General features: G+C 39.5%; 1 protein-coding gene across 17 annotated transcripts in view; it reads right to left on the bottom strand.

Annotated features, from left to right (window-relative positions):
- The window catches only part of WNK2 (WNK lysine deficient protein kinase 2), a 184,466-nt gene that overhangs the window by 17,506 nt on the left and 148,496 nt on the right, over nt 1-18,464 (bottom strand). For 11 of the 17 annotated variants that reach the window (XM_083795877.1, XM_083795865.1, XM_083795864.1 and 8 more), the window contains 9 exons: nt 17,278-17,394; nt 15,014-16,104; nt 13,095-13,167; nt 11,366-11,406; nt 10,606-11,288; nt 9,187-9,401; nt 6,918-7,133; nt 5,902-6,000; nt 653-697 (listed from right to left, as the gene is read on the bottom strand). In XM_083795877.1, the coding sequence (XP_083652003.1) occupies nt 653-697; nt 5,902-6,000; nt 6,918-7,133; nt 9,187-9,401; nt 10,606-11,288; nt 11,366-11,406; nt 13,095-13,167; nt 15,014-16,104; nt 17,278-17,394 (2,580 nt within the window). The remainder of the gene's footprint in view (nt 1-652; nt 698-5,901; nt 6,001-6,917; nt 7,134-9,186; nt 9,402-10,605; nt 11,289-11,365; nt 11,407-13,094; nt 13,168-15,013; nt 16,105-17,277; nt 17,395-18,464) is intronic. The other 6 variants (XM_083795872.1, XM_083795878.1, XM_083795869.1 and 3 more) reach the window with 4 other exon arrangements.

Genomic DNA, 18,464 nt, shown 5'->3' with positions numbered 1-18,464 from the left:
AGTTCAGAGAACTGTAGTAAAATTATTATATAAGCAAACACAAACATTCAGTCTTTTTTTTTTTTCTGTTAATCAGTTACCAGCCAATGAAACTGAGTAAACTAATTACTCTTACGGTTATATAAAATGTTAATAACCTTTAAATGATCATGCATTCAACCTGCAACATAACATTTAAGTCAACACTGCTCATTTCCTTTTCCTTTTTTTTTTTGGGGGGGAGGGAAAGGGACCAGTGAGAAAATAAGTATTTTGACCGAAAAGCTCTTCAATTAGTGTTTAATATTTCATGCATCTCAACAGGAACAAGATAGTTTTAAGCTATAAATTCCTCTAGCAGAAAACTGCAGTCATATAAAGACGTGTATTTTAGAAAAACATATACACATAATCCAGTTTTCTGACTGCATGCGTGCACAGTCTCACACACAAAGAATACCACAACTGTCTTGCAGCATGCGTGGTTCCCCAAACATCACAGCACATGCATTATCATGAAAGTATCACGATTTATACAGTCTAATTTCATACCAGTATAAGTGCATCAGCTCTATTCATTAAACAAGTAGCTTTTAGTAAAAATTAAAAAACAAAACCAAAAATAATCCCATGCCATGAAGGAAATACTGAGAAACAAAAATGGGATAGTTACTACTACTGTGATCTTTGCCTAGACATAGTCGTTTCAAGGTGGACCCTACAAGGTAAAACAATACAAGACATACAGAATTAGGTAAGACTAAACACAACAAATCTGACGGACAAGCTTCTGTACTTTTAAGCAATCAGAAAGTAGTTATTATGCAAGAAAGGACAGACAAAGTCAGCAGTTCAGGTGAGTAAAGAAAGTCTAAATAACTGGACAGCTCAAACCTTTATTAATGTGCAGCCATTCAGAAGCTTTGAAAGGTACAATAGCATGCCAAAAGCAAGGTCCCATGACTTAAAGATGCATTTTTGTTTGTTTGTTTCAAATTGCCTTGGCTTCCTACTAGGAGATTTGGATTCCTATTTTATGCAGGAAATGATGTCAATTCAGTTTGTGATAGGAGGCCAAAAATGCTTTCAGGAACAAGTAAAACTAGTCTGGCTGCAAAGAGAAACTGCAAAAGAACCCTAAAAGTCCTGTTTTACAAGTCCAAAAAGATACATTGTTCTGCAGGTCTGAGGCCAATTTTCTCAAATATTTATTAGTATGATTTGTGTCTAAATGTGAGATTCTGAACTTCAATTAAAGCAACTGTGAATGAGTTTCCCTTATGTCTTGTCCAAGTGCAGAAAAATAATCCAGCAGAGTTCTCATTTAACCAAACTAGGTGGTTTTTTGTTATCTTGTTAGATCCTTCATTGTTATTTTACATATTCTGTTGGACAGTTATCTACAGTGCCAGAAGTGTACAGAGAACCCTATTTGACAGTCAGATCTCGCCAGACATGAGCACCATTTCTATTTGAGTGCCAAATTTCCTGAAAGGTATTTTGGACTTGATAAGAAGAATATCGTCATGGTATGGCAGGAGATGAAGATCTGGTATGGGGCATGGCAAGTTTATTGTGAAGAAGCACTTGAACACATGAGCAAAATCAGGAGGCTGGGCAAAAGGCAAGATACAGAATGTGTGTGCTTTTCCTGCATGGTGAACTGGTGCCATCGGTTTATGTTACTGTGCCAGAAATGCAGCTTTAAACTCAGAGATTGCAGGTCCAGGTTGACAGAGGCTCTGAATGAGTCTTCAAAGGAGAAAGGAGAGACATCACTCAGAGACTGGAAAAGAGAAAATAAAGAAAAGAGGGAGGAAAAAAAAGGGAGAAGAAATGCTTGTGTTCTGATATGGGTGGCATGAGGAGGAACAGAAAGATTGTTTTGAAAGATTTTCTTGTTATTTGCTATAGTTTAATGAAGTTTAATGAAGTTTCTATTCCAGGGAAATCAGAAGGACATGACTACAGTAATGTCTTATGCAAGCATGACCAAACGTTTAGTTTCTCAGCTCAAAGCCTAGAGGAAAAGTACAAGTCACATTCACAACTGAACATTGTGTTGCATTTTTTATTTGTTGGTAATTTTTTTCTCTTTTTGCTCAAATGTACTTTACCTTACTTATCTCTTAAAGTTAGCTAGCAACTGCCATTATAAAAACAGCGGTAGTGATATTGGAATGCTATTTTCTTAACTGTCCTGCAGCATTTTGCAGGCAGCAATGGGTAGCGTTTGGCACAATATGTATGTAAATGAAAAGCAACTGCCTGCAAAAAATACGAGCAGGCAGCTGACTACAGTACGTGCTCAAAAGCATGTAAAAACGTTTAATCACCAAACCCTCTACTTCCTGAACACCAAGTCACAAGCTAATGTGCACCTTGGATGCCAAATCAAACCTGGGGCCCCGAATCACGTGGGAGAGTAACAGAACAACGATACTAGACATATGCACAAAATATCCACATGAAGGGAGCCTACTTTAAGAAAAATGCTACGAAAGAGTCAGTCACCAAAAAGTGCTGTTTCTTCCAAGCTGTATCACTCCAGCACATCGCTTGGGAGATGAGAAACATTATCTAAATAGTGATATTGCCTGAAACAGGGACTGCTGATCACCACCTAAAATTCATTTAAAATTCAATTTCAATTAAAAGTGCACTTGGTAATACAATTAATCTGGTGAATTAGTTTTACTTCTACAATAAGGGTGTTTAATAGCTGAAAAGCAAAGGAGATGAATCTTAATTAAGATTTAATCTCAGACTGTAAAAGTTAAGCAAAGTGTTTTACCTCCAATTCCAGAGATAATATCTGAAAAATTAAGTAGCTATTGTATCGTACAGGACAGAAAAAAATGCAGTCCCATACTTGTACTGTAACAGCTGCCAAAAAACTTGAAAGCTAAAATAAAATTGAAATGGCAATAAATTGTTAGACCATTTCCATAATCACGTATTCATGTACAACATATTAATGACTATAGACCTGACAAAAAGAGCTTTACATGAGATCACAAGTCTAAGCGAAATGGAGCTTTTGAAAATCCCACTCACAATCAGCGCAAACTCCTCCCTAAGATGCCCTTGGAATTTAACCCGTAAAAGAAGCTAAGGCTAAAATTATGCTGGAGACCATCAAAAATATTTTATTCCACAAAAAGTACACGGAAAAGTCAATCCTGGACAAAGGGGACAGATACCAAAAGCAGCCCTGGGAGAACACTGTGAAAGCATTTAAGTTTGATGGGCTTTGTAACTAGGGAAAAGTACTGGGTAAAACTGTCTGAACATTTATTTTTAGAAACGTGCTGCTGATTTCTCTACTAATACAATACGTGCCTCACTTTGAAACACCCAGGCTCCCCAAAGCATTGTTATTCCTCCATCAAGTGTATAGATTCAGAGCATTTCTGAAAACCCAGCACAACTTCTCCCAGCAGCTCTCGAACTAAAAAAATCCCTAGGAAACCTTGACTTGTGGAAAGGACCCAGGCACCTGAATTGCCAAGACACAAAGAACTACCTGTGTTTGAAGGTTGTACCCCAGTTCCATGTGCACTTGCTCACCGCGTCTCAAACGCTCATGCTCTTTGCTCAAGCCTGCAGCAAAGATGCCAACACACCATGCTTCTGGCGCCTGCTCCAAACGCTCGGGTCTCCTTCATGCTGGGTCAAACTACCTCCCTTCCAGAGGGGAAGGGGCGCGAGCTAGCGGCATTCCCACTGTCATCACCATCATTTGACACTATTTTTTCTGAGGCTCGTGGTCACGGCTGCCCTGGACACCACTAGATGGAACCACTAGACACACGTCTGTCCAGCTTTTGGCTATGGCTGCAGCAGCCCCAGCCCTGGGCCAGGTGGGACGCACACAGCCCCATCTTCTTCACAGGTCCCTTCCCACGCACACAACCAGCCGGGTGGGCTCACTAGGAAAACAGGCCGAAACAACCTTCCATCCCCATCAAAAGCTACCAGGAATTCAGCTGTGGAGAGCTGTCTAGCAACTGAAGCGACTGGCAGTATTTCAAGCTCGGGATGGATGTGTCAGGGTGAAGCGCCTGAAATCAGGTCTGTGTTCTCATATGACTCAGAAATGGGGGAGTGCCAATCTCTGAACACTTTGCCCAAAAGAAACGGAGAAGCGAGCATATGGGCCGAGAACAGAAACCAATTAGTTGTGCTGCTGAATTATTTAAGTATTGGGAAACTTTGTGATTTGAAGAATTTACATATTCCCTTGGTTTCATTCACAATATCGATGCACCCAAACATCTTTAAAATGCTGTTTTTTAATTGCCATCTCCCAGTCTTTTTGCATCCTCCCGAATAGTAATTTTGTGAAAGATTAATGAAACCACTTCTGAGAATGATATGTGCAGAAGAAGAAACTATTATGTCTATTATAACACCAAATGGAACAATTCGTGAACTGAGAATTTCCCTCAGGTTCTCAGAGAAATCCCTGAATGCAAAATTGTCTCAAAACTTGTTAAAAACTTGCATGAAAATAAATGCAGTATGCTAAGCAGTAAACATCAGTTTTCAAGAACCTGAATGATTGAATTTTATGGGCCTCAAACAAAAATCAAGATTATTTTTAAAAATATTGTTTATTCATAAAATTAGGAGGAGTGTTTTTGAGTGCTCTTGTGCCTTTGATGTATACTGCTTGAATAATTATGAGCAACACAGAACTCCGGTAGGAGATCTGCTATCAATGCAAACAAACAGTCAGTTAACCAAACGTTTTCTCCAGAAAGTTATTATCCTTCCTAGCGTTATATGTAAGTGGCCTATAGTACCTGGTCAGCCCAACATATCTTTATTGTACAAGCAAAATCTGTTTGCCTAAAAGGCAGCATATACTGCTTGGTAAAAAGGTTTGCATTTTTTAATTAGAAAGCTTGATATCATTTGGTTGAATTGCCAATTACTTTAGATGTCATACAAATAAGGTATAAATAGTAGGTGCGCAATTATCTGAATTCAGAAGTTCTGGATCCTAGCAATCCGTTTCAAAGTATCATATAAAAATCTGATACTGCTTTTTATTTGTTTCTGCTTTGATGAACTGCTAATTGACTTCATCTCTGAGGTCACATAAGGTCATAAGAAAATCAACTGAGTGAAGTGCTTCAGCCAGATCAGCTTACACAAAAATGTTTGATGGTACTCTACCTTGGAGTAACCAGATCTTCCCACTACTTATGAGTATATAAAAAATTGCTCACTTACACTACTTAAAGTGAATGCATGGGGAAAAGCCCACCTAGAAAAGACATTTTGAAAGAACTAGCTGGAGCACTATCGTCTCAGCATTTCCACATGCAAAGAGCGGGGGGAAAAAATTAAAGAAAATAGAGTGGATATAAACAGTACTGTATATTGTGTTAATACAGCCCTTGTATGGAAGTTATACCCTTCAGTGACCTTCTAGTATTGTATCAGCTTGCTACATGCATGTCTTCATAGTCCAAACATGTGTGAAAGAGACCATTCGTCTACAGAAGGATGGATTTCTTTTTGTTGTCGCTGGAACCGGGACAGCAGACATGTATATTTGCCACATTGCAAATAAAAAATTACTTCAACATAAATCACATAAAGTACAAAAGCTTTGATAAGTCCAGGGTAAAATTTACCATAAGGCTATATAATAAATGATGAGATCTTCCACACATGCTTTTGGTGCCCAGGCATGAGCCAAAAGCAGTGCAAAAAAAGCTTTCATATGAAAAATTAATATAAATAAGGTGTGTTCATGGTGATTACTTAAAAGAAAGATAAAAAGAAAGAAAAGATGGTTCAGAAAAAGGGGCATCCTGCCAAACATATCAGAGATATAAAACATGAAATTGGAAAAAGGGGGTAAAAGAAAGATGGACTGTGATAAAATACAAAAGAACAAATACAAACAGATGGACAAAGACACAGGTCCACTGAGGAATCTGGTACGAGGTTTGCTACTAGATTTATAGGTCACTCTCTCAGACGTTTGGTGGAAAACCGTCCAGCCTGCAAATGAATATAAAGGGAAGAAAACAAAGACACTTATAAAGTACAAGTAGCTGTGATCAGATGTCCTATACCATCAGTCAAATCAGCTTTGTTAGTTAAACATCCACATCTCCATTTTAACTTTGCCAAAGAGGATTAAGTTAATTGACCATACACAAAGGATGCAATAACAGCAGAAGAGAACAGATAGATATTTTGTAGATTAGTTTGGCAGGATGTGCAATGCGAGGAAGGTATCTTAATCATCATTATAACTTCCAATATGCATGGCAACAAGATCAGTCAAAGTCTACAGAGGTGTGTACTACACAGAAGTATCGGAAGTCAGGACTGGGGAAACAGCCAAATCTACCACTCTACAGTCACTTAGCTGGGACTCCAAAAGCATGCACAAAGTTAACCCCTTAGATAATGGAAGCATAACTTGGTTCTTTTTTTTCTTTTTTTTTTTTTCCACATCTGAAATGGATTGCTACTTTATAATGAGGAAATCTGGGTCTACCAGTATCAAGGGCCTAGAAAAAGCCCAAAATGAAAAAAGGGAAACAATCTCCTATCCTTCATCTTTTTTTTTCCCTTCCCTTTCTTTTTCTCAGAAATCCATAAGACAGACTCCAGAAAAGGTGTCAGTATAAAGCCACTGCTGGCAAAAGTAAAAGGTAGTTACTTTCTAAAAAACTAGTGTGCCTTCTTGAGCGTTGATTCTTAATACTTTGTAAGATACTTTATTTTTGTTCTTCTGACAATACTGTAGTGGCATTTTAAAAGATAAGCCAGTAATTTGGATTGCCAAAGGTTCATGTTCTTATATCTCTAAAAGTGAAATCCACTCCTAAAAGTTCAAGCGTAAGGGAAGCAAATTAATTTTAGCATGTGCTGGAAGATATGCTGAACAGCTGGTATGAAAAAATCACCTTGGCCAGAGCTTGCATTCACATCACCTCCTTCGGGGCCTAAGCCGGAGCAGATGTCAGAAGACAAAGAGGCTTTGACAGAGCATGGCTGCTGTGTCTGAACAGACTTCCCAAATGTGGCTGATGCAGAAGAAGTTACTGCCGTCGTTTCTGGAGATCCAGATTGAGCTTTAGTTGTTTCTTTGTGGGGTGAGTCTTTAGAGTCTGAAAGATTACCTGAAAGAACAAACAAACAAAATACAAGTAATGGCAAATGCTAGGAAACTACTGAAGAAAAAAAAAGTGTCTAAAAATAATTGTTAATTTGCTACCAAGAAGAATAGTAGTCTACAATTCTGAAGTACTGTATTAAGCATAGACTTTATAGATTATTCTGTGGCACAGAATAACCTCATATGCTATTACTGATCCAGATTCTCCAAGAAGCTCTTGGAGTAAGTTTGATTTTTACAGCGTTTCTTTTCCACATTTTTAGAAAGACTGGAGTCAGGAACTCAAAGAGCACTGTTTAAACAAAGCGAGTTGCAGAAGTGCCTGACTAGGAGGATGGAGTCACAAAATGACAGAGCAGAATAAGTAGGTTTCCACTCAAACATGAAAGGTGAAAGCAAACAAATGGAGAGAAATAAAGTTGCTGAAAAGACATGAGGAATTTTTTATTTATGGCTATCTATAGATACACGCGTGACGAAATATAATCTGCATCTATATATCCACCTATATAGATATATCAAGGCAAAGAGGCTTTAACACCTGAGTAACTTTGTAATCATTTGTGACATGGATTTATCAGCAAAAGCAACTAACAGTGGCAATGCTAATTAGCGTATGTCAGTAACTAACTGCATTACAGACTGCCTGTCCTTGATCACTGAGAGACAACCTAGAGGGAGGCCCAGAAATGAGGAATGTAACTAGTCAAGGATGAGAAAACTCAGGCAGTGAATGCAGGTTCTCAAAGATATCATAAACTTTACACAATGCCTCAAAAAAGTGAAAAGTAACACTGAAGAAATGCATGAAGGAAGCATGCACTGAAGAAGCACCCAGACTGAGCAGACTGCAGTTCTCTAACTTAAAGTGACAATGAAAAGGATGGAAAGGAAGACATTGTAATGTAGAAATAGGCTTAAATTCTTTGAACTAAGGTAATGCACTGATATGAGCCAAGATCCATGAGCGGAGGCAAAAATATGGGTTTCATGTGTAAATAGAGAAAGGCTACAGACAACCCAAGAACAAGTGGGAAAATGGATGGACAAATGATCACAGACGTTCGCAGCATCTCACCACAAGGAAAGGAAGTAAAACGTATGCAAGTTAACCAAGCAGCAGCTAAAAACTTATAAAAGGCTGAACATTGCTTCAGTTCCTGTGCAGAAATAGAGATTCAAGATGGATCACAGAATGTCTTGCCTCTGAATATCTTTGCTATTCCTGTCTTAACTGAAATTCTAAATTAAAAGCAAAACCCTCTAAAAACAAAAGTCTGTTAAGACTGATGCAATTAAATTCTATAATACATTGACTTTGAAAACAAGACCTACCAAATTCAAAATACAGGGGTAATACTGAAAGTGCTGCTACTCTTCTACATAACAGCATGAACCAAGTTGAAGGAAAATATTTTTATTCTGTTCTACATCCTGCTGAAGAAATAGGCACGGGGTGTATCAATATTTCCCACGTGAATGTTATCTTCATACTTTCCAAAGAGACAATGACTCAAGACTGTCACACTGTTTGAGAGCATTTGAAAAATCTCAAAGTTCTTCAAACGGTCAAAGCATCCATCACAGCTTTTATAACTGTTTTTTACTTCACATCCTTGGGGAAGCAAATGCAATCCAATCTTATTTATATGGCATGTCATAGGAAAAAATAAACAACATGATACAGCACACAATCAATAGAGGGTAACAGTTCCTAAGAAGTGAATACAAACATCAATAAACTGTATTTGGAGAAAAGATGAGAAAATGTAACCAGGCCGTATTCCAAATTAAAGTGGGATATTGTTTCGCTGCCAAACATTGTCAGTGACGCAGAGAAGGTATGGCTCAGTGCTAAGCAGCTGTAATAAGATGTTCTCAAAGAAGGACCACTTCAAAAACAGTTCACAGTATGCAAACTTGAGTCATTGTATTAAGGAAAAACGAAATAAAAAGATTCAAACATTCAGGATGTTTTCTGCAGTCTGTGCAATTACACAGCAGAACCACAACAGCAACAAACAACAGGGAAATGGAAAGTAACCTAGTGTACCTACTTGTGCTTGATGTTCCACTCCTGAGCTGTTGAACCAGAGGATTTAATAGTTTTCCACCTTTCAATTTATTTTTGCTGGTTCTTCGGCGACGGCTGCTTGGTGGGGCAGAGTGAAGGAACCCCATGTTGGGAGGAAGGGGTTTCCCCAACCGAATGTACAGCGCCTCTATCTCATTCTTTTGCTGAGTCTGAAGTTCAGCAATTTCTTTCATATGCCTAAACATAAAAAATAGATTCAAAACTGTTAGCAACGTATTTGATAAAGCACCACATCTTGACAGCACAGTTAGTTACAAGATGAAACAGAACAGTCTTCAGTTATAAGACAATCCACTGCCTAGCCAACAGTACGTACGAAGTTAGAACTATCTACCTAGCACATGTGGTGGCTGACTTCTCATATGTTCATTTATGAGACAGAATCCTAGACAGCTAAAAAGATGTTCAACATGCTAAGTAAAAACAATCAATTTCAACATGAGATCTAACATGAACTCAAAACTATTCCAGAACTTCTCTTTTCAAACCAGTGGCTTCAACAAAGTTACCTCTTGAGGAAAGTATGTCAGTTTGAAATAGTTCGATGTAAAGAAAAACAAAAGTGTTTCCCAAAAAATGGGAGCACATGAATAATTACCTTATTAATGCAGATTTAATGATGCCATAAAGTGAGTTTAAGGTTTTTGTATTACTGTAGTTCTGTTTAAAACAAGAACCATGTTCAGTAAAACTATCATATCTTAAGCTAAACATTTTGGTTACGCTACCAGCTAATGCTAGTTTTTAGCCATCACATGCCAGGAAAGAAAGAAAGATTCAAATTTTAAAAAGTTGGTTCTGGGAACTGGCAGCACAGACAGACTCCGTACAGGCTCAGCCAGCCTACCCCTGAGATTGGATAGATTACTGCATAGATTACATTACGAGAGCTACTGTAAAACTGAGTTCAGGAACAGTGATGGGTCTGTGGATCTGCTAGTCCAAACTACCCTCTCAGAGAAGGATGTGAAGATAACTCCATTTCAGCTGTCTATGCAGACATCCAGATTACTTTTATGCAGCCTTAACTGGCATCCACATTGGAACCTAACACTACACACAAACATGTTGCAAATGCTATTGCTTGCTACCAAAAAAATGCAGCTTTTCAGTAGGGAAACCGGACATCATGGCAGAAATTCTTTGCTGTTTTGAAAAAGTTACTATGGAATTGTTCTACTTCTAAATGGAATTGACAAATAAATTGACATAAAATGGTGCAGTATGACATTCAGGGGAAAGTCCCAGTGACGCCTAATTTGCTCAGGACCTGTTTACTCATTACAGCTATGCAAAACACACATTTGCTTAGCATATGCAGAGATGCTGCCCAGGTATCTTAACACAATCTGCCCTAGCACCGTTTGCAAACCCGACGTACTTTTCTCTCAGGTTCTGCAATTCTTTCTTCATATCTGCATCTTCAAATTCTGAGTCATTGTCACTGCTCATGTATGACGACTGCGAGTGGAAAGATGTTATGTTGATGGTAGGAATTTTTGTTCCTTGCCCATTAGGTGAATCGAGGCCTTGTGAGCTAGCTTTTCCAGACCTTTGCAGAAAAGCAGCTGCTTTTTTAATTAAGTCGGTGGCCGCGCTACTGCTCGGTGGGGATAGTTGAGCAGCAGCAGCCTGCCGATGGAAAGGCTCATCGGCAGAATCACTCGAACCCTGGTCACAAAGGACATCAACAGAAGAGGCTGTCTGCACCCGTCGGACAGCTGTCTTCAGATCAGGGCTGGAAGGTAGCTCATCCAGATAGACGTCTGGGGGTGCAGAGAACCTTAAGCAATGCGGCGCTGCTAAAGTTAATTCATCTTGCGTGCTGATTACTGAAAACCTGCCAATAGTTTTGGCTGGTGTACCACTATCATGAGTTTCAGCCTGTTTTCCATAGGAACCGGAGTCTAGAGAGTCATCCCTTTGAAGGTTATTTATCACCCCATCTGCTGTAGATATCTGCATTACATTATCTGTGTGTGTAGATGAAGTTGTAGTCTTTGCGTTCTCGTTCCTTTTAGAAGTTTCCATCTGTTTAGCTATGCTTGGTGATGTAGGTGCAACCTGGAGAAAATAACGGAGATGAATTTTGAAAGTAACTGCAACAACCAAACATAAAACTGTCCATAGTTTCTGCTTACCTGAAGGAGGCCTTTTGCTGGAGCGATGCTTGCAGCCGATCCTGTTTTATTAGTTGGGAAAAGAAATAAAAAAAATCAATGTCTAGAATACCTTAGCATAGAAAAAGCCTACAAGTTTATGATCATAAACTGAAGTCTAATGGTGTAGCACTGAAGAACAATGTAAATATCAATTCCTTGTAATGCAGGAGCTAGGATTTTTATTTGTTAAATGCAGTAGACAATAATGATAACAATATAACGTATCTGCAGGTAAATACTCTCTTCAGTCTATTCATTTGGGGAATTCAAATAATAATAGGAGTATGGAATTTCATTAGCCAATTGGATAATTTTAGAGAAAAACAGAAGAATGAAATCTACATTGGGCCTGCACTGCACTACCGAAGTATTCTTAATGTCTTGAAAAAATAATTAATGTCAGATATTCATGCACACAAAATGCTGCAGTTGACCATACATAGCCCATTACTTCACACCTTTCATTTGACAGATACCTACACCAACAATTTAAAGTGCCTGAAAAGAAGTTAAACACCACATTGCTGAGAGTGCAAATTACAAGCTCAAAAGATGACCATATGGACCACAGAAGCACGTAAGAAGCAAAGTATTATTTGTAATAATCAAGACAGCATTATTTCACAATGTGAACACTGTTTTTGAAGTCAAAGCAATACATGTAAGCTTTTCAGAAAGCTGCTTTCTTATGGCACATTGCACCGAGTGAACATAAGGCAGAAATCTGTCACTTCATATTCCTGAAATGGTGAAATACATTCTTGCTTTATGGTATCTAGGATACATTAATTTTACTACACAGTGCTGCATTCCACTTGCATATGCTCTTCTCTGGCTTCAGTCTGCCAAATTAATGTAAGCAACCCAGAGTCTTCCTCTCACACTGACTTAAGTGGTGGTGGACTCCAACGATCCATGAGCGTTTTTGGCACTTGACACTATTTAAGGCCCCTTATTTATTCTAGAACTGCACTACCGTGCAGTTTGGGAGAGGCAGTGTGTTAGCTCCAGCTCTGCTGGGTCAGCCAGAGATGTCGCAAGCAGTTGCAGGTACATCAGTTAGGAGTGATCTCCATCATCGCACAAACCTGGGACCCAGCTTTGCCACGACAATCTCGAAAAAGAAATTACAACCCCTTCCTGACCTATGGCAGCAGCAGTTTCAGGTTCCTCAACACTTAAAACTTCCTGTAACTTACAAGACAGGTAAATAGAGTGTTATAACTGCCCAGTTTCTTACTGTGGGGCTCCTGCTGTGTTATTATGGAAGTTGCCATTATATCTACAAGTACTTAAAGAAAGGAACTCTTTTTCCTAGTTCTCTGTGGGACTCTCTTAAAAACCTAACAAGCATCCTCCTCCCAGAGATGCTACCCTCAACCACATTATTTTTGTGAATGCCTTTTTATGTAGCCCCAGAAATCCAAGAGATGTTCTGATAGACGTTTTAATGGCACCAGAAATTTACTGTTGGGAATGTAGCCTTCCACATAAACACCTACACCATGGGCATATATTATCTATTTATTTCTAGAAGGCTTAGCAGAAATGAGCTATTTAATATTTGTTATATTACTGAAGGATCAGAAATGCACGGGGCTGGGCACAGCTCTGCAGTTAAGCAGAAGAGCTGGCAGCAAGGGGACACAGCAGAAGAGGACCAGGCAGCAGATCCATCACTGCAGTTCATTGCTGAAAGGAGCATTACCTTTTCTACTTGCTGACCCACCTCTTGCTTCTGCAGAATCAGAACCGACACCAGGGACCTCAGACTTTTCAGACTTTTAGTAAAAAGAAAAAAGAAAAGAATTTCAGTCTCAGGCACAAAGCAGGAAGCCAATACATTCACATTCTCTCTCTGCCCCCACACCCTTCTCTATACTCACACTACTGTGGAGTATGAGACTACTTTATACTCTTTTGTGGAGTGGCCTCCTAGCTTTTCTTTCAACTCCTCCATTTTCTTTTCTCCCTTGGAAGAAAAAAAGAGGTGGCAGTGTCACAGAGGGGACTGCAGCCTAAGTTACTAAAAGCAGGCACTGAATTATATATATGAATTTTGGTTTTGTTCTGTTTTGCTTCTCCAGCCAAACTGTACACTCTTCATCTTTTTTTTTTCTTTCAGAAGTCTCTCTTCAGAAATTCTATGCCTCTCTTTTCTTATTGGCACAGATTTTAAAAAGACAAGTTCAAATTACTGGAAACACACAACATCTTTCATAGAGAATTTTAACTGCTGTAGGTGGTCATTTATCATTAAAAACAACATTATAACTGGAGACTCAAGTGCAGCCATCTTTTTGGTAAAATACAGCATCTTTCAAACAGCTTAGACAGTTCATCCAGCTGACTCTACATGGAACAGACTCATCCTTGGTAGTGGTGATGTAATTATCTCCAAAAGTACTTCTTTTCAAATAAGGCATACATCGATCTTCTACCAGAAAGTGCTGCAAATCTTTTGAATATCATCAACTCAACATTTTATCTGAGAGAGTGCAACGCATGTCCACAGTTAAGACACTGAGTGAATAATTACCAAGACTGCCTACTCCAGTAAACAAAATTAAAAACAAAACAAAAACCACAACAAATCAAACCCGCTCAAAAAGCTCACTTTTCCTTGGATGCCCCCCAGTGAAATCTTGCTCTGCTAAGTTCAGAGGAAGAGAAAAATCATTCCTGGAAGCAGAGCAATCTCCTACCTATCATGTCATGCATCAGCTGCAGCACTTGAACAAAACAAAGGGTCCTGAAGCATTTATTTTATTCAGACTGACTTAGAAGGCAGGTATTATAATCACGCTGCCATTAATTAATATTTAAAAGCTTCCTATAGCAGTATAAATATTTCACGTTCAGTGCTACTGTACCTCACTTTCAACGTGACAGCAATATAGGCTATATTTGGTGTCTAAACTACTTCAGCAACCTACTATGTATTCTAAAATTGGTCATAAATGCATAATATGCAAATTAGACATTTATTATCACCAACTTCATGATAATGATACAAAGCACAACTCTATTTATAAACTATCATCAGTCTTTAGAGGAGTTCTGTGTAACTACTCTAATTCCACCTCACATATAAACATGACACTCTCTGCAACTTGCCTGCTGCTATTTGCATTTGCTGTGGTGTGAGGCAAGGTGAAGAAGGATACCTCCATCTAATAACTACACACAGGAACAAGGAACAGATGATGCTATGTCAGAGCCAGATGACCAAACACTACCTTCTTCATCAGAACTGAATGACTACACCCCGATGTCTTTTACCTTCTTAAACTACAAAAAAATTATCACATTTCTGCCTGCTTTAGAAACAGAATACAAAGGGAAGAGAATGCATTAAGATATAATGCCACTTTAAAACCCAAAGGAAAAAATCTGGCTTTCACTAATAAGCGTTTATGGAAAATGAGTCAGAATGCATCTGGCACAGTAAGGACTTGAGAGAACTTTCACAGTGGAAAGCAGTCAGCAGACAAAAGATGATATACCAGAGAAGCCAGAAACCCATGCATATCCTGCCATGGACACCCTTGTTCCGACCTCTGCTTTGGAGCTGTTCATGCCAGCTGGATTTAGGGGTATAAAGGGCAAAGTAATTAATGGACTAACCAGTACTGGGTAAGGTGAGATCTCAGGTGGTACATGCGACACAACTTGTGCCTCAGCAGCTTTCACTTCCTGGCCAGTGTCTGCAACATTACAGCCTGGTTCTCTTAAATCCAACACCAACTTGGGAACTTGATCCTCAGTAAACTGTGGCAAGTTAAATTCACTGTCTGCCTGTTCCAACGGCACAAAAGTGTCTGGAGTTCCTGCTGATGCAGAAGAAGTAGGGACATATTCCTGGTAAAGCAAATTGCGCAGTTTCTCGTCAAGGCTTTTTATTGTGTTGTCAACAAAGTCCACCCTGGGCGGCCCCTCTCCATCTGACTCCACGGTGCATGGCTGCTGCTGCAGCAGGCTGATCCCCACGCCGGTGCAGGTTATGGGCTGCGGCTGGGGCAGCATCACGTGTTGCTGGGACGCAGCCACTGACACCTGAGTAGGACTCTGAAGTTGAGACCCTGCCAGACTGAGAGAATCAGATGCAACAGCTGCAGGAAACACTTGGTTCACAAAGGAGTGCTGCACCATGCCAGGCTGGCTGGCCTCTGGCAAGTGAGGGATCTGAGCCGCAGGCTGCCGTTCCAAAACGACAGCATCTGAGAGCACAGGGAGCGGGCAGAGCTCTGCCGCATTTGCAGGAACTGGAGGGACTGATTTGGGTGGCCCAACACTGCAACATGCTATCTCCACATCAGGGATACACATGCCCTCGTCTGCCGGCTGCTGCACATGCTGAATGGGCTGAGGAGTAAGGTGAGCATCGGTAGGCTCCTCCAGCAAGGCAGCATGGGGGGCAGGAGTGCCAGGTTGAGCAGGCATTGCTGCCTTTAGTGGAGAATATTCCAGCTGACCTCCGTTAGCAGCCGTCTGCTCCAGGATATTTGGAGCAGATCCCGGTGGTGCTGGAGCTGAAAACTCTGCCTGGCTCTGTAAGCCGGCTGAAGATGCTGCAGCAGGAATTTGTGCCAAAGATGGAGAGGCTCCAACAGGGCTGTCACATACACTTGCTTGTAGAGGAAGCTGCTGACAAGCTAAGACACCAGGCACATCCATCACCGCAGAGCTCGCTTGCTGATCATCTGACTGCTCCAGGTCTAGAAAGAATACAAACATCAGTTCAACTTCTGATGAGCTGTACAGAGTGAAACAGCCACAGCACAGCTTCCCTGTTGGCTGCAGTGGTAACTACACCTAGCCTGAACTGATAACCGCTTCCTCTCAGAAAATAATTGTCACAGAATTCAAACTAGAACTGAAAATTGCAAATTATGCAAAAATATTTCACTGAAAAGACATTGATTATTAAATTAGCAGTGACTAGAACTTTGACTACCTTATACTATAAGGCAGAGTTTTAAAGCACTGGGACTTTCCTGAAACTCAGATAAATATTCCTAATTTGGTTCAGTAGCATAAACACACTGAAAATGCATGATTTAAGGAAGGTTCTTCATAGTTGACATAAAAGACACACTCGTTTTGCATGATAACCATTTCCTAATCAATAGAAATTTTACTCTGAAGTATTTCATCTCAACACTGGAATGAGGACACGAAGGCCTGGGTTCTTCAGACTATGTGAAGTCTTGGGGATGTAAAATTGTCTTCAATTTAAACTGTTAAATGAAGACAAGTAGTCCTAGACTTCATAAGGCACACCACTGATAAGATAAGGAAGAAGAGCTTTTCTAGATCTCAGGAGTTTATCCTCAACATCTTGAAACTAATGACTGATGAGTGCAGCTCTAAGCCAAGGCAGACATATTCCGGGGTTTGTTCCTCTCCTCTCCTGTCTTCCCCAGGCCACAACAGCTTTCTAAGGGATTGGCAGGAGTGAAGATCAAAGCCAAGGGACCTTTTTTTCTCCCACACAGTTTATTAAGCAGCCATCTGATAATTACAAAGTTTTTTAGAACAGAAAGGTCACTTGCAGTATGTTTTGCCACACAACACCCAAGTCTTTTAACTACTAAGTAATATTAGGTAACAGTATTAAGCAGTATCAGATCATAGTAATAAACTACCACAGCACCAGAGCGGTAGATTGCAGCCCTCTGGGATCAAACTAACGTTGAAGTGCCATTATATACACGTTTGCCTGTCATTATTAGGTAACTTATTGAATACCACCACTAAAAAATATCCATCATTTTCTTCCTCTGACTAAATGCAACTATCCCAGCTAAATTATGCAAGACTAGGAGAGAGATGACATAGCAACTTCTGAGAAGAAAATTTTTTCTGAAAACTTTGAAGTCTTTAAATACCTGGACCTTCAGACTGCTGTTTACTCTGAGGAACCGGTGGAGAAAACTCTGGTGCATCAGTAGTAGCGTTTTCCACAACAGGACATATAATAAACCACCTTTTTCCAGTATGCAAAACTAGAGATGAAAATAAAATAGGAAGTAAACAATAGTTTCTGTTCATTCCAGACCACCCATCATAAACTAGTCTTAACTTCTATATTTAGATAGAAAGACAGAATATTTGTAGTACTAGCCAAGATTAAAACAATGGCTCCAATTTGATTCCTATCCCACAGAAGCCACGATCTGGAAGGGAGACAGCAGTACCTCCCGATTCCACCACGTACTTACAGTAAGTTATTGGAAAATGTATTTGCAAGTGTTTATTACCCTTGGAAGGGTAATAGTTTCATACACAATTTTATTAACGGTACTGCAAACAGTTCTCACTATGGAAAAAGTTCTTAATTTTGTGAAGTTTATCTATTTTAACTAAGGACGAAGAGTTACAGCTAATACTCACTTTCAAGTCTTATCTCAAGGTGTGGCATATGAAAATGGCAAACCAGAACTGTACACACTTTGCACCTTCCACCAGCATAAATATAAACGTTATGTTAAAAAAGCTGTGCTAAAAAATTATATGACTTCTATAGGCAAAAATAAACCCTATCTTTTCAGCAGAAAATCTAGTTTGGAAGATTAGCTAATTCCTGTACCTGTCAAGTTTTAAATTATCCTTCTTTCCCTGTAAGAATGAAGCAAATACACAGTACTACCCCCAGTAAGAAGAATTTTGGGAACAATGCTTCTTCCAGCAGAGGTTTAAATTTTTCCACCAACATCCACTTACAAAGAGACTAAAGGACCTATTCTTTTCCCTTCCACACTTGGCTGTAAAATCTGTAAGACATAATGATGTTCAGAAGGCCAAGATTCCTCTCAGTAATACTGAGGTAGCTAAAAACTTACAGGTTAGAAATTTCAAATAAATTACCAATGCAAACACAATCTTTTAGCTTTTTCTTGCAAATATATTAATTGTTATGAAGAGTATGCTTGCCTGTACCTTCTTGACTTTTCCTAGACTCATTATCAGCTTGTGTAATTCAGGGCTTCCCTAAACGTCCCCAGATATTAGACTAATCCAGCTCAGCCCTGCAATCTTCAAGGCTACTAACAGCAGAGACCACTGTTACACCCTT

This window comes from Anser anser, assembly GCF_964211835.1.
Source record: "Anser anser genome assembly, chromosome: 12".
Lineage (NCBI taxonomy): Eukaryota > Metazoa > Chordata > Aves > Anseriformes > Anatidae > Anser > Anser anser.
This window is presented reverse-complemented; position numbering and strand designations above follow the sequence as displayed.